The 22,388-nt window shown below is 32.3% G+C and overlaps 2 protein-coding genes and 1 non-coding gene across 3 annotated transcripts; 1 reads left to right on the top strand and 2 right to left on the bottom strand.

The window, feature by feature from the left end:
• Positions 1-1,924: 1,924 nt before the first annotated feature.
• LOC133310231 (transcription factor PRE6-like) lies at positions 1,925-2,975 on the bottom strand. Its single transcript, XM_061511127.1, has 2 exons — positions 2,853-2,975; positions 1,925-2,080 (listed from the first exon to the last, which is right to left on the bottom strand). The coding sequence occupies exons 1-2, from the start codon at positions 2,973-2,975 to the stop codon at positions 1,925-1,927; spliced, it is 279 nt and encodes a 92-aa protein (XP_061367111.1).
• A 15,018-nt stretch (positions 2,976-17,993) lies between these two features.
• Positions 17,994-18,074, top strand: TRNAL-CAG (transfer RNA leucine (anticodon CAG)). Its single transcript has one exon. It is a non-coding gene; the product is annotated as a tRNA-Leu (tRNA).
• A 2,050-nt stretch (positions 18,075-20,124) lies between these two features.
• On the bottom strand, positions 20,125-21,873 carry LOC133310226 (large ribosomal subunit protein eL34). Its single transcript, XM_061511121.1, has 4 exons — positions 21,742-21,873; positions 21,517-21,596; positions 20,557-20,666; positions 20,125-20,468 (listed from the first exon to the last, which is right to left on the bottom strand). The coding sequence occupies exons 1-4, from the start codon at positions 21,818-21,820 to the stop codon at positions 20,375-20,377; spliced, it is 363 nt and encodes a 120-aa protein (XP_061367105.1). The 5' UTR covers positions 21,821-21,873; the 3' UTR covers positions 20,125-20,374.
• Between the last annotated feature and the right edge of the window lie 515 nt (positions 21,874-22,388).

A 22,388-nucleotide genomic window follows, 5' to 3' on the forward strand; every position in this document is an offset into this window, starting at 1 on the left:
AACCTTTCCTCTTGAGTTTTTATGTAAAAGATTGAGTCTTGACATGTTAAAGGAGAAAAATAAGTAACTAAGATGATCACTAGCTTAAACATGTTTAAAAATGCATGCTTGGACCTCTGTAAGTGTTAAAAATGGAACCTTGAACGAATATCTTCGCGAAAATACAAAACTGCATTATGTCGCAGAATATTCGGATATGATATCCGAATATTGGGTCTGAGATATCCGGATATGGATATCGGGATATTGATCCTGGGATATCTGAAAATTAATATTCGGATATGTCTCCGAGGAATATCCGAATATTCTGGGAAATTCATGTTTTGAGTTATTTTGTCTAATCAGAAGCGTGGGTTAAGTTTTTGGACCCTTAATTGGTTAGTATAAACCTTTGTAATAAATTAACTAAGTCAGAACCCATGATATTGAATCTTATGGCTTTGAGAGAAGCCTACAGTCATTAAATGAAAAAGGAAACATTGTCATAATGCAATGAACTCCTAGATTATGAATATTGATGACATTTCTGCTATAAACAAACTGTGACTTTGCTGTTTGATGACCCGTGGATTTTGTGTGGACTTCTAGCTTGATATTGTTAGCTTTACAGGTAAACTTTTGTGTCCTCGATTTTATCCATTGATGGTTCCACCATACCTCATGGAGGGATGGTTTATATGCATGATGTTTTTTTTTTCTGAAAATATTTGTTTGTGTTATGAGTATTAGATATGTTGTTGAGCTGGATTATGTTTTAGTGCAATTGCCATATGCACATAGATGTGGGGTATTCCACATGAGACAGTAATCACTGAGCATGTCAGGCCACATGCAAGATGGTAAACCCGTGTGTGAGGAACATGGTGGACTCCTTGTACTGTGAGTTGTAGATTTACATAATCTCTACCCTTTATTCTCTGGCCAGTAAGATGTATATACACATGACACGGACATACACTGCATTGCATAGATATTTGCCATTATACTATTATTATCATTTTGAACTTATATTGCACAATACAGGTGTTCCTAAGGATGAGACCTCCGGTGGTAGGAGGCCGGAGTTAAGCTGATATTATGCATGCCTCTGTGCTACCATATTTGGATATGTTTCTGCCTTGTTATTTTTATATGGCTATTGTACTTGAGACATGATTTGACTATGTTGTTTTATTTGATGAGCATAAGGGTTGTTCATGCCACATTTGAATAAGTTGTGTTTATTTCAGACTGGAGTTGTATCTTTGTATTAGGATTTGTCTGGTCTACGTGTTGTAGTTCCATGACTTGATACCTTATTTATGTTATGAGGTTATTCAGTTTAGTTATTTATTGCAATTTACATATCGACGATTTTTGAAAAAGATTCACTGGGTTAATATGATAAGGTTTATAATTGAAATTTTTAGCTTCCGCATTTATTGAGTTGCGCTTATTACCATTTATATGTTTAATACACCGAGTGCATACGAAGTGTTAGAGTCTAGATATTGTTCATGCTATATAGCCTCTATTAACTAACATTTTTATTTCATAAACAAACTTTTCATTACATTGTGTTGAATACAAAACCTCTTAAATATTAATTGATACAGAACAAACAAACATTAATTAAGTAAATATACATGCATATTCTGTTACAATTCTGACATCAAACCTCTACGTAACTGATGTCATATAAAGTACACACCTAAGAACCTTAATAAATTTTACAACTGCTACTTTGGCCATCCATAAAAGAGGCTTATATATATGTAGCTAGTACAAGTACTTAATTTTTATTGAAAAGACCTATTTAAAAAGTGCCCTACCTGCCATATGGAAGGTACATCTTCAAATTAAACTGCACTCTACCACCGCCACCTAAAAAGAAGTACACTCTTATATATCCTTTCCTTAATAAGAAAATTATATTAATACTCACTTATTGGTTAAGTAGACTCCTAATGATAGCAGCCTCAGCACTCTCAGTATCAATTGTGGCTAACAACTGAGCCAGTCGCTCGCTTAAGTCATCAACCTCTCTGTGTAAGCCTCTGATGTAGTTGCAGGTTTCTTGTAGGACCTTGGATGCTGATACCTGCATTGAAAAATCAAAATCAGTATATCAATTACGTAGAAGTCACTTTCTGCAACATAAACATGACTTGTTGTACTTTGCATGAAAAGAGTAGAGTTGAATGAGAAGAAAGAAGCATCTCAGAAGTGTCCGACACATGGTGACTAAGGAAAATGTTATGAATGGTGGTACTCTACTCTTCCAAGGCAGAACATTTATTATAGTCCCCAAAGGAAGTTTCGTTTCATGAGTTGGTCAAAATTAACCCTTTGACTGTTATGGTGCAGAGAGATTTTCTTCATTTTTTTAAGGTCATTTTTTTATTCTGGGGTTCTGCGTTACTTAATGTGTGCTTGTTTGTTGTTATCTTTATCTTTATATATATAAAATCACATACATCAGATTTTGGAAATGTTTGGAACTTCATCCTTAATATACGGGTCAATTTCTGACTATCCCTGGACTCTGTGTTTATTATAATACGATTTACTTGTACAGCTTGAGCCATGCCACTATGTTCATTAGCGTAATCCTACTCTATCCCTTCATAGAACAAATAAATAATAAATATAACTGTTTATTTTTCATCAGCATACGTGCAACTATATGTTTTAATTTTTATACGAGCCAGCTAGCTTCAACCTAATTAAGTTTGATACAAACCATGTTTAAGTAACGTTCCACTTCAATTTTTTTAAGGAAAAATAAAAGTTAAACTGTGAGGGAAACATGTATGAATCATTTTACATCCTTATCAGAGAGAGAGAGAGAGAGAGAGAGGGTTTTGAAATACCTTATCAGAGCGCCTATTGCGAATCTCAGGAACAAGTTGACGCAACTTGGAAACAAGTTCGATGATTTGGTCATCAGAGATCCTTGTAGACCCTGATTGCTGCCTGGACCTTCGGCTAGACATATCCCTAGAGTTTGGTGTAATTTTCTATATTTTCAAAGTGCGAGCGAGTCTAGTTTGAAAATAAACTGAGTTTTAATATACAATAGTAGAACAAAGTAGGAAGAAAAAAAAACAAACAATGGCTGTGGTTGGAAATTAACAAAAGAAAAAAAAAAGCAAGCTATGAAGGAGAAGAAGGAGAATGGGGATATGGAGTAGGAAGAAGAGAAGAGAAAGACTAGCACAAGCCAAGTATGCAAGAATGGAGAAAGTGGTAAGAGAGATATAAAGAAGGGGGGGAAGGACCACGAGGGGAGAGAGTGTACAATAAACCTAGACAGCGATATGTTGGATGTGAAGAAAACAATTGGCCACTTTCATTGGAAAAGCAGTGGACTAGGCCTCATGTTTGAATTTCAGAGAAGTGAAATTATTATTTTATTAAACACTCAAATCAATACACACAAATAACGAAAACATTTTTTTTTTCTCCATAAACCACGACCGTATCCTGCCATTTATTTTCTACTATTTAAGATAAAAAAAAATTAAAATGAAGAGAATATTTTTACCTAGCTAATGAAATGTGAAAGTTAAAAAATTGTTGATTTGAGTAGTTACCTAAAAGTTTCCATATATTGAGAGAGAACGTAGGTTTCTTCTTCCGTGCGTGTTCCCAAATAGGGGTTGGATCTCAAGTGGGCTAATTAGTGTTTGTTTGTTTTTAAGCTAACAAAGTGGGCCTTCGTGTACATGTCTCTATAAGCACGACCATGTGATCATAAAAAACTGACGCTCCCCTATTCTGGGGCTACATGTAAACTTTCTCCGCAAATCACAGAATTCCATGTGATTGTACTTGAAAACACTAGCAGCCACAAAATTCACGGGGTTATTTCGATACTCCTTTTTATCAAGTTGCTGTCATCTAGCGTGCTTAACAAATACTTATTAATAAATACTCATCAGTAAAATATGATCAGATCAATATATATCGGGCCTAATTATATATAAGTGAAAGTTTTTAGTTAGATTATCTCTTTTTTGGGTTGATAATGGCTGTTATGTAAAAGATTGATGTTGTTCTTCTTTGTTGCGATGACTTTGGCTGGGGTACCTGCAATGACACTTTAACGCTCAAGTTAGTATCAAAACTAGACTTATGTTATATTCTTACTGAATTATATGATCATACTTAGGTGTGTACCCTTTGTTTATATAGTAAATCGGATGCCGCTTTTGGTAGGCGAAATGTCCTCTGATTGGCCATTTATGAGCTGCAGGTAGGGGTGAAAGTGGGCTGAGCTGGGCCATGCTTTGCCTCGAAAAGTCCAAGCCTACGCCAAAAAATTTCAATTTGGCCTAGCCCAAGCCTATTACGAGTCTAATTATTAGCCTGACTTGGCCCGTTTATAAAAAAACAAATGGTCTGGCCTAGCCCGTTGGCCTGTTAATTTTTAACTTCCAAGCAGAATCATGAATTAGCTTTACAAAATACTCAAATTTTGTTGTTAAACTACAAATCATAATTTCAACGTCCAAACAGAATCATGAATCACAACAAAACTCATACAATCTGCATTTAAGTCACTTTCAAAAGAAAAATGTTCAAACTAAATAACATATTTGATCATATCCAACAAACAAATCCATACTATGTAAACTAAAATAACTACAAGAATCCAACAAACACATCATGATGCTTGTAGTAAGTATAATATCTTCCAAAAACTTTTTAATATATTCATATACACAATCTAACATGCTGAGATATTGGTTCCTCCTACATAAGAAATAAATTCAGATTTCTATTAAAATAAAATCGAATATAATTAAGTTATAAATAATTGCAATTGATTACATTTATATCTTTTCTTTTTTCATCAAGGCATACTTATTTTATTTTATTTAAAATAAATAATATAATATAGGCTAGGCCTGTAGGCTTATAGACCAGGCCTTGTGAAAGTGGGCCTACGACCTTTTTATTAAACAATCTTTTCACAGGCCCAAGCCCAGCCTATGTTACGAAATATACCAGGTCAGGACTGGCCTGACATAGGCCAAGCCGTAGGCCCCTGTAGACCGGCCCGGTCCAGTTTCACCCCTAGCTGCAGGCTTATTTGTTCTCAGCTGGTGCCTTTCTGGCTATACCTCTATATGTCAAGCTGTCATTGTAGAGTAGTGACAAGCTGGAGCTGTCTTTTGCATATTGGCTTATGGCACGGTGGTTCCTTCATGGACTTCTTCCTTAATTCTAAAGTCATACATGATTAGGCGGTTTAGGCGCGATGAGGCTATCGCGACCCGTGATTCTTTATGCGCGATGGATATATCGCGCATTGTATGGGTCCTATATATTTGGGCCCTGATCTTTGGATTTTAACCCTTTGTGGACTTATTGTATTTTATCCAGATCAAATACATTTTTTTTATATGAAAATACAGATGTATTAATAAGTTGTCTAACATTTATTCATTACATATCCATGGTTCTTTATGTACTTTAATTTTAATTGAAGTCATTGCTCCAAAAAGAATTTCAAAGTTGTTAATTAGGTGTGCTTTTAATTAATTAGATTTTACAAACATAATTTTGTTAAAAAGTGAGGTTAAAAAACCTTTTCATGCAAAAGATGATTTTGGCAAAAGTAATTAGGGTAATATTTATCTTATTTAATATGAAAAATATTTTTTTTTAATATTAACAAAAAATGTGGAGCTAAAATGTTAAAGAATGATATAAAGTGGAGAAAACAATTTTCCAATTAATTATGTTTGAATAGTATTGACAAGAAGGGTTATGTTTATTTTATTTTATATGAGATAAATAATTTTTCCTACACACATAAAAGAAAGGTGAGTTCCATCATTTTTTTTTCTCTTCTCTTATTTCACTTGTAATTTTATTTTTATAATATAAAATAATTATTTTTCTACGACGTAAGAAAAGTATTTTGGTGACAAAAATAACCTGTAGATGTCGTCGTTCTCTGCCAAGGTTACTTGTAGGTTGGTCTGTGGTTTGGACGTTAAATCAGCTTGGGCACTCGAGTCACTGAAAAAGTCTAGAAAATGTACGTTAATTTTGCAGAGTCTTCTATGTTATAGTCAGTTGGAGAGACCGGTTACAGTCGATGAGACATAATTTCTTTAAGGATCAATTTTTTCGGTAGTCACCACAGATTTATTTTTATTTTATTTTTCAACAGATACAAAAAAAAAAAGGGACTCGTTCGTTTTAAAAAAAAAAAAGTTAGGAACCATCAATATATTATGGGTAAAGTGTGTGTCATTTTAAAGGATGTAAAGTTGTGTCATTTTAAGAGACAGAAAGAGATAGATAAAGGAGGAGAGAGAGTTGACAAAAAAAATAAAATAAAGGTGTGGGTCCTACTTCTTTGTGAGAGTGAAAGGATATAAGTTGTGTCATTTAAAAGGATAAACATTTTTCCCATATATTATTACTTTTCTATGTATTGCTGTAGAAATAACATCAGAGCTATATTTCCATTTCTTTAATGCGTCGCATGAACTTGGTGGACTTGAAACCAAAGGCTTACACCAACTACATAAATGTTTGGAAGTTTAATCAAGGTATTCATATAATTCAGAAAAATTTAAGTAATGTTAGGTATTAATATTTTGTGTGTGGATATTATAAGGTATTAATATTTGTAAAGAATCACTTCAATACAAAATTTTAAAGTGTTGGGTGATGCTACATTAATAATTTTATATATCTCTAATACGCGGTTTGAAAGGTAGATGATGCATCAGGTTCAGCCTACTTATGCTAAAAAATTTCACAAAAGCTATTATTATGTAAAGGTCCATCAATAGTTTATATACTTTCTCTAACACGCTTCCTTACACAAGAGTCCACCAGGCATGAAATGCACAGACTCACCTACCTGTGCTAAAAAATTACACAAGAGAAAATTGGGGCAGTGATAATCGAACCCGAGACCGAGGTTATAATACTGTGTAAAGAATCAATTCAACCCAAAACTTAAGCTATTAAGTGAAGGTTCATCAATAATTTATATACTTCTCTAACAATATTAAATATATATTATAACCCTAAAAATGTAGTTTTTTTTTTTAAAAATATTCCAATCGGTTCATTGCTTCACAACTAATCCGATTTGGGACGAGTGAAAGATTAAGGCTTTAAATCCCTCCCAAAAGTGGTACGGGGAGATTCGAACACATGCTCTCACCTCACCTGCTTAGCTCCCATGCGCCAATTGAACTACCACCATTTTGTCTAAAAATGTAGTTAAAGCATGACATAAGGGACTCAAAGTCAAACCTTGTTAAAATTAGACACATTTAATAATAATAATAATAATAATAATAATAATAAGGAAGTTTTTTTAACCTAAAAACATTTAAATAATCGTTTAAAATAAAAGCACCGTTGTAAGAACTAGGAAGTAAGAACTTATATACAGTTCAGTCATCACTCGTGTATTTGTGGGTCAACACTACATTGCGTGCTGACTTGGTATTCAATAATTGGTCAATACCCAAGTTAAATAGAATAAAGGGTCTTGATTAGTCACTAACCTGATGTGAATTAATGAAATGATGATCCATTATGATGTTATTTGATAAACCGGTAGATAAATAAATAAAAATTAGTGCAATCATGCATTTTATCAAATTACCATCTTAATTCTTATTAAATATAAATATAAAAAAAGGAAAGCAAGTTAAAGTGATTATATCATACAGAATGCAAGTAGCATTGAGGTGTGTTTGATTTGACGGATTCGAGAGCAAGCAAAATCTCAACGAACATTCATGGCAATCTCTCTGCTACATATTTAATTGTAGCTCTTCATCCTTGTTAGGGACACAACTACGTGAGATCAAGGCCAAGGCTATTGTGTGAGCCTGTGAGGCCTGAGGTTATCACATGCCATTTTCCTCGTACAAACGACACGCCGCGTGGCATGTCTTGAACCCCAATAGTTATATAATAAAAGAAAGCAGAGATTGAGAATTCCATGCTTTTATCAAGCATCATCACGTGCAGATCTACAAATTGGACAGGGACCTCTTTTATTCTAGCCTCCTCTTTGATTTCCTGGTTATCTGTTGTTCATAATTTTTCTTAATAACCCGCGATTTGGTTTTACTATTATTATATTCAATCACTCTTGGCAAGGTGATTCTGGTGACCAGTTTTGCTTCTATTCACTTTGTAAAATAATTAATAGTTACGATGAGCAATTGCAATAGCCAGTGGTGGAGCGACTCAAAAATTTAGGTGGTGCCAAAAAATTTGATATATTAAATTATCAAAATATTTATCATAATTATACAAATTTATTAGAGAAAAATTTTACTATGAATTCTAACATAATTATCTAAATTATGTACTAAATAATGTCACATAATATTGAAAATTCAAATGAACAATTATCGTTGATTATATATCAAAGCAAACATATAAAAATGCACTAACATTTTCGGTAAATATTTCAAACATAAGAATTCCACTTTCCTCCCACAACATAATAAATAATGAACCAAACATTATCTTAAAGTAAAAAATTTGTGATTAAGTTTAGAAATAGGTCAACTAATTATTTTTGTGATTAAGTTTAGAAGTCTTTTTTTTTTGTAAATAATAGGAGTAAGAATAAATAACACAACTGATTAGAATAAAACAGGAAAAAAAAAAACAAATACACAGGATACAAAATAAAAAAAGGTAAAACACAAAAATAACCATACTATACATGTTCTTTATTATTTGTTTGCATTTAGATGATTTGTTGTTAGTTTGTATTGAGTATTTGATTTTCTATTTAGGTGGTGCCAAATTACAATTTTTACCTTAGTTAATTATAATTAATTATATAATAAGTAAAAAAAACAAGCAGGTGTCAAGGCACCTGCTGGCTTGGCTATGGGTCCGCCATTGGCAATAGCCTTTTAGCACCGATAATTGGTTCGAGCATGTTCATTACCCATTTGTAGAACAGCTATGGGGCCGTGATAGCGAATAAATGTTGATCATGAAGAGCCAAAAGGAGCTTCGTTTGTTTTTGGCACTTATCGCATCATTTGACATGCTCTTTTGCGTTTGCTTCCACGGTCAGTGATGAGTCTCCAATTTATTATATATTAAGGGTTAACATGAGCATGAAATTGATTTAAAAGTAATTAAAAATTATGGGAATTATAATTAAATTGTTATTTTATTTTCAATAATATTCTCATAAAATTTCTTATATTTTGCAGTAATTTCAGCTCAATAAAGAGATAAATTGGAGATATCAAATAGAGTTGTTTTGGATTTCTGAATCATTGAAGATCTTATCAAATCTTTGTTTGAATATTTTTAAGGAAAGTTTTCCATTAAATAAAAAGAGAAGATTTGAAGGATTGTATCAAAGATATGATTAGAGATTATAGTGAAGATTTCATTGAAGATAGTATGGAAAATTAAAAGATATGATTTTCATCCCTATAAAAAGGCAACTCTTGAAAACACAAAAGACAATTCAACAAAGGCAACAATATTCAGAGGATGAGACTTACGCTGTTGATCAGGATTCCGGAGAACTTGAAGATTGAAGACTATTGATCCTTCATATTCTTCTTCTTTTCTTTTGCTTTCAAGAACATTTTTTATTATTTTAATTTGTTTAAGTCAGACATGAATATATCTGGCTAATTTCTTTTTGTAGTTGGGATCACGGACCCGATGTGAATCCTTTATATTTTCTATATTGTTTTTATAAGTTAATTAGTTTAGTTTGTTTTATTCTGCCTGTGTTAATTTTTCCATATCCTGATTAGAACTGATTACTCTAATTATAGGGCTTTGAGGGTTAGGGCTCACAATAGACATATTGAGGTTTTAATCTGGACAATGGTAGAATAACAATTTGTGCATGACCTAGACATAGGCTTACCTAGATTGCAGACTTTTAATTCAAGAGGGATTACTAGGACACTATGATTCTAATTGGGTTAAAGGGTTGAAATCACTAAGACATTAGGGTTCAACTAATTTATAGGAAAATAATGAATTGTCTGAGCAAACAAACTAGTTAATTATAAAATACAATATAGGAATATAAGGGAGAATCGGAGGTGAAGTGCATCCTGGCTACAGTCTTTTTACAACATTTAATCAATCTCATAACTTTTGTGGCATTCTTGATCTTTTCTTGCATGCATTTTAATATTATTGTTTTTAAATTATAACAATCAATCACTTTCACAATCAAACCAATTTTCTTTTCCAACTTAAGGGGAATAGTTAAATTAATACTTGGTGCATTAATCCTCAAAGGAACAATCTTTACTTATCACTTTTATTACTTGAAACGAACAGTATTCTTGCCAATTTCGCAACAGTCAGCCAATAGTATTTAGCTCTAAATATAAAAGGTTTAATTTGGAAATAATTAGGAAAGGTGAGAGGAAGCAACATTGATCATTTAATCTCAAAATAGATAATATTAAAAGTTAAATAAAAAATTACAGACAATTTAAAAAGTCACCTAACTTATGTTTTAATATATATGGATAAAATATGTAAGATTTATAATATCATACTCTCCCTCTTAAATAAGCCACTCATGTTACTTGATATGTTCTTATATAAAAATAAAATATATTTTAGAGAGAGAAGAAATTCGTTGGAATAAATATAATCAAAAAAGAAGAAGGAAGGTTCTATTTGGACATATTGTTCATGGAATATATATATATATATATATATATATATATATATATATATATCTGTGTGTGTGTGTGGGGAAAACAACTCTCATGTTGTAGGAGAGTTATTTTCTCCTACAAGTGACTCTTCAATTTTTCATGTATTATTTTTTTTAATAGATGTGGGCCCCACACAAGATGTGTCTATAGCATGAGATACATATCTCCTACTGCATGAGAAAATTGAAACCTTATATACATATATATATAGAAAAATATTTCACAGGAGATAAAGTTATCTCCAACAATTCCAAATACGTCATTTTTGGGATTAAGAGAATTAATAAAGGATATTTAGGAATTTTGTTTGTTTCTTTAGGATTACTGGATATAATTTTATCTCTTGTGGCAGGAGAAACGATAAACTCATATATATATATATATATATATATATATATATATATATATTATTTGCTTTGTAGATACTCTTTTGATTCTTATTAATTTTTTCATTGTATTCTCAGTGAGGAAGTCATTTTAGTGAGTTTTATTAATCTCATCGAATAGGAGATAAGCCATCTCATGCTGTATACACAACCATGTGTGAGATCCATCCATTTATAAAAAAATAAGCAACGCGAAAATTAATGTATGTGTAGGAGAGAAAAATACTCTCCAACAACATGAGAGTATATTTTTCCCATTTTAGTTTTTGCCATTTTTAAAACTCAAACTCTAATCTACTCATGAAATAAAACTATGAAAGGCCCATCACTTAGTATGGGGAAAACAACTCTCATGTTGTAGGAGAGTTATTTTCTCCTACAAGTGACCCTACAATTTTTCATGCATTATTTTTTTTAAATGATTGTTTCACATGGTACTTGATCACGGGGTCATGATTTTAATTCTCACCACCTCCACTTTCTAGTGGAATTAATTTAGCATATATAGGTAAAAATCAGAAATTGGTTTGTGTTTTATCCACTCTTCAAATTCAAAGGTCTCTTACACTTACAAGTGTAAGCTTTTAGGTAAGATAATTGTTTAACATAGTACATGGCCAAGATCTTTAAACTTTTGGGTTGAATTACTTCCTTATAACCGAGCCTTAATTTTTATTATTTCTTATAAGTAATATTTGAATCATATTCATTAATGTAGCAAAAAGACAGGCAACAAGATTAGATACCAATGATGCTTATATGTATTTTTAGTGTACGTTAAGTGCACAAACTGATTAGAGATTCATATAGGGAGGAAGAAACATCCTTGCAAGTTAAGTTTTGTAGAAAAAAAGACTTCATAAATAAGTAGTTAGAGGATAAATGTTGTTGCTACTGCATTTTCTTAGTCATTAACTTCAATGTTAATACAAAATGGTCATGGTGTGTTGATCTTAACTTATAATTTTATTTTATTTTTTTAAATTTTGTATCGATTCATTTACTATTTGACTAATCTAGATTGCACCGGCAGAATCACTAGGGTACAAAATTCCACCTACCAATTTATAACACAATTGCGTAATTAGTATTTGAACTCAAAACCACTAATTAAGTTAAAACAACCATGACTTACACAGTTTAAAAAGCACTCTCTTGCAAAAAAGAAAAAAGGAAGATAAAATTACTTCTATAGATATATATTAAGATTTAAATATGACCAATTTCTCAATATTAATATTCTTGATAACATCACATTAAGCATATGAGATATATATTACTAATTATAAATAAAATACACTGCTAAATGATAATTGTCTCATTTGATAAGATTTCATATGTGCGATTGTGCGTGTGAGAGACATAGAACCAAGAACTAATCATCCGGATCACCTAGTTTTTAACGGATTCTAAAAACTTATAATAATTTCATTATTAATGAACATCAAACCATGTATAAAGCATGTAAATTGATATTTATAATCTAACGACAGTAAAAATCTATTTAAATCTTAAAACAAATATTGGTTTTTTTAAAATGAAATGAAATTTTGAAATTACCAAAAATGAATATACACAAATTATTTGTAAAAATAATTAATAACTTCTTGTCGTTATGATGCACGAATTATTTGATCTCATTACTCTATAGAACGGAATGGTTTCGAACATATCCAATTAATTCCCAATGTGATCAAATTGCGAAATAAAAATGATTAATTTAGTCCAGCACATTTCTTTTTATATTTTTATGTCATTTCAATTATAGTAAAATACCATTTCGTATACTAAAAGTGATATTGTTTTATATAAGAAAATTAGTCCTTTAAAAAATCTCTTGTTAAAGCTTTCAATACCAACCTATATGATATAAGAAGCTTAAGCATAAGTAAAGTCATCATTTATTTATCTCCTTTACGGATAAAGAGGACTAACTGTGACATGAACTGGTAGACCTATTTAAATCCGACAAGAAGTTTGAAGTTAGAATTCTGTTGGAATCTATGATGATAGATGAACAATCAAAAGCGCAAAAAGAGATCTAGACGGAAATTTTTTAAAGTTCTTTATAAGCTTTAATTTGCGTCAAAGTACGACGACTCATAGTAATGCATGCGTAGTTCCGTAATTTAATTACTTTAATTTGAAGGAACTCTCCATTCCAAATCCAAACACATTGGGAATTGTAATTAATGAATGCCACGCTTAAGTAGTTTTGATCATTTACTGTCCTAATTATAAGTCCAGTTTTTCTTCTTTAAGAAAAGAGCAAACTATGGGATTGCGAAGTGTTTTTGGATATCCGACAGTTACTTAAATTTTGTCTTAACTCATGCTTCAACTTTCTTCAAGCCAAATTAATGCATATAAATCTCACTTGGGTACTGGCGAGTGGCGATGGTTTTCTCACCCACTGCTTCATGAGATCCAAACTTTTGGTTGATATGTCCAAGGGTACAATGGATAACAAATCATTGTCTTCGTTGAAACCGGTTTCTGATTTTTCACCATTAAGTCTAAAGTTGTTCTAATTAAGATCCTCATGAATTGAGACCAGATTGGAAAAAGTTATGAACGAGATGATACCTCATATATATATTGAGCACATACAAGAGTTCTTGAAATTATTACCCTTAGAATTAACTAAAATAAATATGAAAATCATGCCAATTGAGCACATTATATTTGTTTGCACAAATTAAGGGTTAAATGCATTTTGCACCCTGATTTATTAATCTCATTATAGTTTACATCCAAACTTTTAGGATTGAGCAAACTGCACTCTGATTTAGTATTACGTGTTGAAATCTTTTATTTTTTTATTAAAATTAAATTATTTAAATAATTACAACAAATATTCAAAAATACCCCCTCAAATATACATGTTTGGAAAAGTTTATTCTTGAGAAAATACTTTTCTATCATTTTTTTAAAAAAAAAAATCTATGTTGTAAAAAATAAAAAACTGATCCGAACACTGAAACACAATTATTTCCATGAATCTTGTTCACATATATAGGTGTGATCTAAATCAGTCAAAATCACAAATTTTAATTGTAATGCTAATGCATGTCTGCTGTTTCCAGTTATTTTAAAAACATTTTGTTCTTAAATGGGAACAAGAGCATTTTCCTGTGCTTGGAAAATGGCAAAATGGAACAACAATCCCTCATATTTGGTAATCATCATTTCACTGATAAGATCCCCCCCCCCCCCCCCCCCCCAACCCAGGGTGTATACATCATTACATATATATCACCTGGGTTTTGTATCACATTATTAATTCTATAACCTAGGTTTTGCTGCTTAAAGGTTAAAAAAGTAAGAAAAAAAAAACCAATTGTTCAGAGATTGAGACATTGTCAGTCTTTTATAGTCATTTTCCCTGATGAGTTCTATATCATATCAACCTAGCATGGATAACTTACACTTTCCAAACCAAATAAAACCATAGCTCCAAAATTGGATATAAAACCATAATCATACTTTGATGACATGCTCTCCAGAACGATCAAAAATAGGGACTATGGAGAGAGGTATGGTGCCTAACTACTGAGAGCACAATCTTTTTTTTTTTTTTTTGAATGTCTAAGTATGCATTTATATAGGAAACAAAGTGTTCATGTGCATGAGAATTTGAGAGTACAAGGTCAAATTTACCAATTTTCCCTCTTCCTTTGGTGCCAAAAATTCAGACGATACTTAATCTACCAAAAAAATAAATAATTGAGATGATAAGCATGCAAACTGCTGGAAAAAACCTCCCTCTCTTATTTGTAACCACCAAGAATATAATCAAGCGAATAATACAAGGATCCATCCAGCTTGGTCATTGACCATAGAAGTTCCATTTTTTGCAGCAAAGTATAGAATTATCCAAATGAAAAAGGAAATAATTTGCAATGGAAAAAAGAGCCATATGACTAGAGTCTTTGAGTTACAACAACAAATAATACCTACAGTATTGGAAATTTCTACAGGCATCCATCCCAAACAATAAGTTTAAAATAAGTAAAAAGTGTCTACGAGATAACCCATCTTAAAAAGCTGATACAAGTAAGGTAATAAAAATCATAAGCCTAGCTGGTCGAAATTATCTTCTTTAGCAGCATCATGCAAAAATAGATTCATAAAATGATCCAAAACTGGAGTAAAACTAGTACGATACTCTGCCGCAATTTTCCGCACTTTTACTTTGCCGGAATTTTTCCTTCTTCCGATTTACATCCTCTTTTCCGATTTTCGGTGTACTTTCCTCTGGCATATTGTTGTATTCGTTTGGGCTGTCGACTGGTAGTGGTGCCACTCCTCAGACAAAATTCGTTTTATCCTGGAAGACACTTGTCCATCAACCTTTGGCATCAGTGAGGGGGCAAATTGTCTTAAGGAGACACATTATGTGGGCTCGAATTTTTTCATTATTCTGCATACATTCATCTGTCTGTTCCATTATACTGACATCAAGTAAGTCTGTCCTAATTTTCATAATTGCACTATGTATGATAATTATGATTATTAATCTCCTCTGTTATATACATGGGTTCAAATCTCTTAGTAATTTAATATCACCCACTGTCTTCAAATAACAGTGGTGGTGTCAGTGGGTGGTGGTGATGGCGCTAACAATGACAGGTGATAATTTTCGTGGCTGACTGATGGTGGAGGTGATGGTTGGGGATGGCAGTGGTGGTGGCTCGAGGTGGTACTAGTTGGTGATGGTGGTGACAATGCTAGTGGTGACAGGTGGCAATTGTGGTGGTTGACTGAAGACGGTGATGATGTTGGCTAGTGGAGGTGATGGTTTGTGCCTGATTGTTAGTTGAATGGCCAATGGCGATGGCAGTGATGGTTGGTGCGATGGTGGCAAATGGGGTGGCTGATAGAAGTAATGGAGGCGGCAGTTGGGTGACCTATGGCAATTATATGACTGATTGATGGTGGTGGTGGCGACTAATAGCTCAAGGTGAGAACTTGTGAGAATACTTCTAGAGAGAAGATTGAGAGTGAGACCTCTTTAGAGAATATTGAGATTACCATAATCTTTAGTGAAGTTTGAATGTATCTCTAGTGAAAGACTAGAGAGCTTGACTCTTTGTAATCTTTCTTTTGACATAGTGAAAGATTTTCTCGACTAGTGTCCCGTGGTTTTTACTTTTTCACTTTGAAGAAGGTTTTCTACGTTTCTCTGTCTCTCTCACTTCTGCATTTTCATTTCTGCTGTGTATTGGCCGACCTGTGACTTTAGGTTGACCTCTGAGTGCCGAGCTCCGAGCTTGACGTGCCGACTTGCAAATACGCGCTTCCGTGCTGACTTAAGCGACCCGAATTCCCAACAAACTTTTCCTTCTTGAAAATTATATGAATTAACATTAAATAATTTTTTTATTAATGGAAAATGTGTAATGACATTATAAATTCTATTTAAGATTAACAATTCACATCACCTTGAAATGAAAAAAAAATTCTCAAGGACGTGGATGGTATTCATTAGCCTAACATAAAAAGAGTCATTCTTCACCCCATGTGAGAACTTTGATGCTTGATGATTAGTAATCTTTTTATAAATTCTCCAAGAGGTTGGTCGGTTTGTCCTGACCCTAAATGAATATTGGCGTATAAAATCATGTAATATTTTTTTTACAAAAAAGAAAAATCTCCCTTCACCTTAATTTCTTTAGATGATAAGAAATTTGGGTCAGATAACTAGAGAAAAATGAATGTATGTTAAAATGAAGGGCTTTTCTTTTCTCATATCACATGAGATAATATTTCTCATGTAATAGACACAACAAGTAATGGGGCCCACCTTTTATTAAAAAAGAAAAAATAGATAATACAGATTTCGATGTCTCACAATATAAGAAACTTAATCAGAAAATGATTTCGCTAAAATGAATGAATGACTCTAGGAAAATCAAAAGGGAGATTTTGTTCAGCTTCCTAAAAAGGGAAAAATTTAATATGCTCCAGGTCCATCATTTATTTAGTGGTCCCTTTCTATAAATAAAAAATTTTCTTCCATTTCTACCCTTTTCTTTTTTATTTTTTCTTCCTCCGTCCTTCTTTTTTTTTCATTTTGGGAAGGGACCACCATGGTCCCGGCCCATAAAAAATCTTCTCCCTAAAAGGAGTGCAAAAACTCAATAAATTAAGGGGTGTACTGAAATATCAGATTCGTCAATTAAATATTATGCATGAGGGAGAACAATAAGAGATGATTGGCAGAGGGCTTTGATTGAAACGGTTCAGATGATACAGATTGAGTCATAAGTCATTCAAAATTCTTCCTTTTCAATACACCAATGGTTCTTATAGCGGGAGAGTGACTATTTTGCCACGTTTGAACAAAAAAATTATCAGACTGTCACGTCAACAGTAAATTTTGTCAAAATGCCACATGGCAGTGTAGCGAATTATGTATGCAAGTAATTCGCTACACAGTGTAGCGAAATATGCCACGTCAGAACCAAAAATGCCACATGTCAAATTTTGGAAAATTCGCTACCCTATGTAGCGAATTTTGCAAAATTTGACACGTGACATTTTTGGTTCTGTGCGTTCTGACGTGGCATATTCGCTATACTGTGTAGCGAATTACTTGCATACATAATTCGCTACACTGTGTAGCGAATTATGTCGCGTGGCATTTTGGCAAAATTTACTGTTGGCGTGGCAGTCTGATAATTTTTTTGTCCAAACGTGACACTTTGATCACTCTCCCCCTTATAGCTCAACTTTTGAGGAATTTTTTTTGAAGAAAATAAATGCAACAAAAGATTTAAAGACACCTGTGAGGCGTTAGCTGAAGTGCCATAATACAAAAGAATTAGATTTCGATTTCGAACTATTGCTGATATTATTTTGTATAAAGTAGAAAAACTGATTGCAAGTTGAAGTTACCAACGTCAAGATGGCCGAGTTGGTCTAAGGCGCCAGTTTCAGGTACTGGTCCGAAAGGGCATGGGTTCGAATCCCATTCTTGACATAAATGCTTTTTTGTCCTCTTCTCTATTTCTCATGTATTATTATATGACACGAATGACTCTATTTTGATGGGCCTTTTTTAATGTGTGAAAGTGAAATAAATTATGGATGAGTAGTGATTAGCTGGCCTTGATCCACAAGTAGTATCCCAGGTTTTGCTTCGAACATAAATTTTTAATTACGAGGAACAATACCTTTTGATGTCAAGGAAAATGAAGGTTACACATTATTACTCCAACATTATCTTAGATTAATATGACTATAATAGAACTAGAATGTAAACATATAACAAAAAGTTAGTAGACTCAGTTGTAATCAAATAATAAAAACCCGATATGCATTAAATAATGTGCATATAAATATATGAATAGCATTAGTCCAATATCAAAGCCTTAACTTTTAAAACTAACTAAAATCAAGACCAAAATAATATTATAAAACGGTTAGCTTGATGTAGTGAATGATCCATTCTGTTGGAAAATAACCTTCAATATTATCTATGGTCCTTTTGTGAACAGTAATGTTACTTATAATTAAAAGTTTTTTGCATAATTTTCATCACATCACTGTCCATTTCTTTCATTATTATTTTCTCTCTCTTTTATTCATTAACATTAGCGATATAAATATATTTTTTGAGTTATGGGTTGTGCATTACCTGCAATTAACATTACACTTTGTAAAAATATATTCACAACACTATAAAATATAAAGTCATTGAAAAAAGCATGACAAGTTCACAAATATGAAAGCAAATTAGGGAAAATTGCACTTTTAATGCAAATTAAGTTTTCGAGCTCAGGCAATTACCTAGCTGCATGTAAAACAAAACTGACACTAAACATCCAAATAATTTAATTTAAACATGTGAAATTTCTAAAGAGCATTATTAAAATCCAAATTTAAAATTTAATCAAGGTAATTAGGTTAAATACCTCTATAATCCGACACAATTTTCTAAACACTCAAACCTCCTCACACAAGCTTAGCATTAACAAAGGAATCATGTTTCTATAAAGATGATTTCTCAAGTTTAATGAAACAATGAAACTCAGTGACTAAAGTCAATCACCAAATACCTGGTTTAAGGGATTGTTTCAGCCTAACAAGTAATATCGAGTTTGAGTTCGTAAAAATGCAAAATACAGCTATAGTAAAATTTGACAAGAGTTTTGTCATTCATACAACCATACTTCACTCGAATCGAACAAGCGAAATAATTAATAAACTGATAGATAATATCAAAAAAATAAAATAAAAAATTAGGTACGGATTTACTTCTCCAATCTTTTATGTTGTTAGGACTTCAATCCAGTAATCTGTTTTGCTATGAACAACCTACAGTTAATCCAATTTATCCAAGAGCAAAAGTAGATAGGTAAAATTCCAATGAGGAATATATTTATCATATTACATGAAATAAAATTATCGCAACACAAAATGAATGAAATCCACTAAACCAAGAAAAAAGAAAAAAAATTCTCTCACCTTTTGCTTGTGCATAAGACAATTATATCATATATTTCCCAATTTCAATAAACTAAATACTTTTGTTTGCGATTATGAGTCCAAGTTTTATTTCACAAAATTCTTTCTCAAATAAAAATATTAAAAAAAATGATTAAATTTTATTTTGAAAGGAAAAAAGTAAAATCTCAGGAATGCTACCTTTATTTTCAAAGATTTTGCTTTGTTCAATTAGAATGCACAACAACCGATCCTGTTAAAAAACATTGACCACCTTTCCACCAAATATGCCTTTTTTGAGATTGACACTGGCGGCAAAACTCAAGTGGAAATTAGGATACTCGGAGTAAATGAGACAAGATCTTGATGAAATTTAAATGGAAAGAAAATAATCATGAAAACAAACCAAGATAAAAACTTCTCAATATTTTATACAAAATAGATTATGAAAAACAGACTTTTAAAATAGCCATTCCTATGGCAAACTCGCATTCATGAGCACTTAAATAATGAAAATTTATTAGAACAAAGTACGGATTAGATTTATGTTAAACTATGCAGGCGGTCACACTTATTTTTGAGGATTCGAGTAAGTTCTACATCAATCTTGATGAAACGCATTCCAATGTACACTACTCGCATGTGGATATCCTTTCAAAATAACAAGTGCACTTGTTCAACAGAATACGGTAACATAATAAAATCTAAACTATAAAAAGCACAACAATCCAAAAACTCAATTTCAAATTAAGTTCCACATTCGTAGTTAACACCATTCAAAGTCAAAACTTCTTAAGCACAAATCTTAATGAATTCATTCATGAAGCACAAAGCTTAACTCTTGGATGTTTGTTTTTCTTTTGCCTTCTGGATCTTCAATACCTTTTTCACAATTTTTTGCTCTTCAACAAGGAAAGCACGGATTATCCTATAACAAGATTAAGTAATCATCAAATTTACTTCAAGTAAGAAGAAATTTGAAAATAATCATGTCAGATTTTTTTCTGTCAACATACCTTTCTCTAACAGCACCTCCAGATAATACACCTCCATAGGCCCGGTTTACTGTCCGGCGGTTCCTAGGCAATCTAGACCTCTTGTATTCAGCAGGTCTCAAGTGTGGAATCTGAAGATTAAGTTTTATATCAGAAAATCATGATACGAGAAGACTCGCCACTACTAAAAGGAAAGAAAGACACAGACAGAAATAACATGGAAACTTCAAAACTGGCACATACAATGATGGATGAAAAATATTAGGTTATGCCCAAACAAAAAACAAGGAAAAAAAGAAAGATGTAAATTTTTAAGGAAAATTATAAAGAAAGAACGATAAGCAAGAAGTGAAGTAGAACGCAGGGGAGGGTCAAGCTCCCATAGAACAAGTGACAAGACATTCATCACATGTGCCTTAACACATAAATACTCATTAGTTGAACTTAGTTACTTAAGACTGCCAACAAACACAAAAAGTATTGCAGAATTATAGCATTCATCAATCTCCTTCTCAGCAGTCCCATACACAACATTCAATCCAATGAGATAGATCCTCAAAATAAACAGCTCACTCTCACTCTCACTCCCACAACTCACTCAATAAGCTAAACCAAGTTCATTTAGACATACACCCTTAACAAAAGTTAGATTTTAAAATCTGTTTGGCATCAAATTAAATCAGAAGACAGAATAAAAATTAAAAAAACCCAGAAATTTTCAACTTCACCCCTTTTTCGGGACACAATAGACAAATTTACTAACAGCATACAAAGCACGACTGTTTGGGGTATCCAATTCTTTCATAAATAACTCAAATCTCTCTCTATTTTTTTTAAAAGAATATAAATCAGATTCGGTACAATGAATCACTAATCACTAAGCCTAAGTCTTCAAAGCCAAATTTTAGTTATCAAATTCCATTTTATCCATCTGCCAAAATAAATAAATAAAAAAAAGCAATCTTATACAAACATACATACCCCTTGGATCCTCTTTCCAGTTACAGGGCATTTGGGTCCACTTGCTCTCTTCTTAGTGCTCTGGTACACCAATTTCCCACCTAAGACAAACCCATTTTCAGTGGTTACATAAAATGCCAAACAACAAAATCAAAATCAAATTTTGAGAACAACTTAAAAGGCACACACGAGGGATCAGAATATAACACACAATTTGGGCAAAAATTTAAATAATAAAAAAATTACCAGGGGTTTTAACAACCCGGTGCTGATTGGACTTGGTAGCATAACTATGGCGCTTCCGATATGTGAGCCTCTGCACCATGTTGTTGGTGTGAGTTATACCTAGAACTACAAAAAACGAAGGTTAGGGGCGTTAGGGTGTGTATGAATAACGAAGCAGTTTAAATAGAGGCTTCTCTCAAAACCCTACATATCACATTGGGCCTCCTCATTGGGCCATATCTTTTTCTTTTACAAACCGAACTTTCCATCTAAGCCCAAACCAAAAGTCGGTCCGTTTCAAGGGTATATTTGTTTTTTTTTTTTAAATAAAAAAAATACATTTCTTTAATTGGATGAATATTTAATAGTATAATAAATGTCATGAAAGATTTTATTTATGGATTTCTGCCCTGAATCTCCACAAATCCTTGATAATTCCATGCATAGTGCTTGCTCATCCTGAATTATCGCATATTATATACAGCAATATGGCAAATATTAACAACACCATCTGTGTTGTGTAAATGTTTAGGATTCGTACATAATATTAGTTCTCACAATATTAAAAAGGATTTCTTGCGGGACTTCAACTTAAGACTTACAACTAAAGTGTTATATGATCCTTAACATTTTCAAGCAAGAATTATTGAACTAAGACCTAGGAGCGA

Source organism: Gastrolobium bilobum, unplaced genomic scaffold (assembly GCF_033153095.1).
Source record: "Gastrolobium bilobum isolate Gb01-03AN ecotype WA unplaced genomic scaffold, APGP_CSIRO_Gbil_v1 utg359, whole genome shotgun sequence".
NCBI lineage: Eukaryota > Viridiplantae > Streptophyta > Magnoliopsida > Fabales > Fabaceae > Gastrolobium > Gastrolobium bilobum.

Coding starts and splice junctions, on each gene's coding strand:
- LOC133310231 (XM_061511127.1), bottom strand. CDS start 2,975: ATGTCTAGCCGAAGGTCCAGGCAGCAATCAGGGTCTACAAGGATCTCT. Junction 2,081..2,852: donor GCAATAGGCGCTCTGATAAG/GTATTTCAAAAC, acceptor TTTTCAATGCAG/GTATCAGCATCCAAGGTCCT.
- LOC133310226 (XM_061511121.1), bottom strand. CDS start 21,820: ATGGTGCAGAGGCTCACATATCGGAAGCGCCATAGTTATGCTACCAAG. Junction 21,597..21,741: donor CCGGGTTGTTAAAACCCCTG/GTAATTTTTTTA, acceptor GGTTTGTCTTAG/GTGGGAAATTGGTGTACCAG. Junction 20,667..21,516: donor CTGGAAAGAGGATCCAAGGG/GTATGTATGTTT, acceptor CTTAATCTTCAG/ATTCCACACTTGAGACCTGC.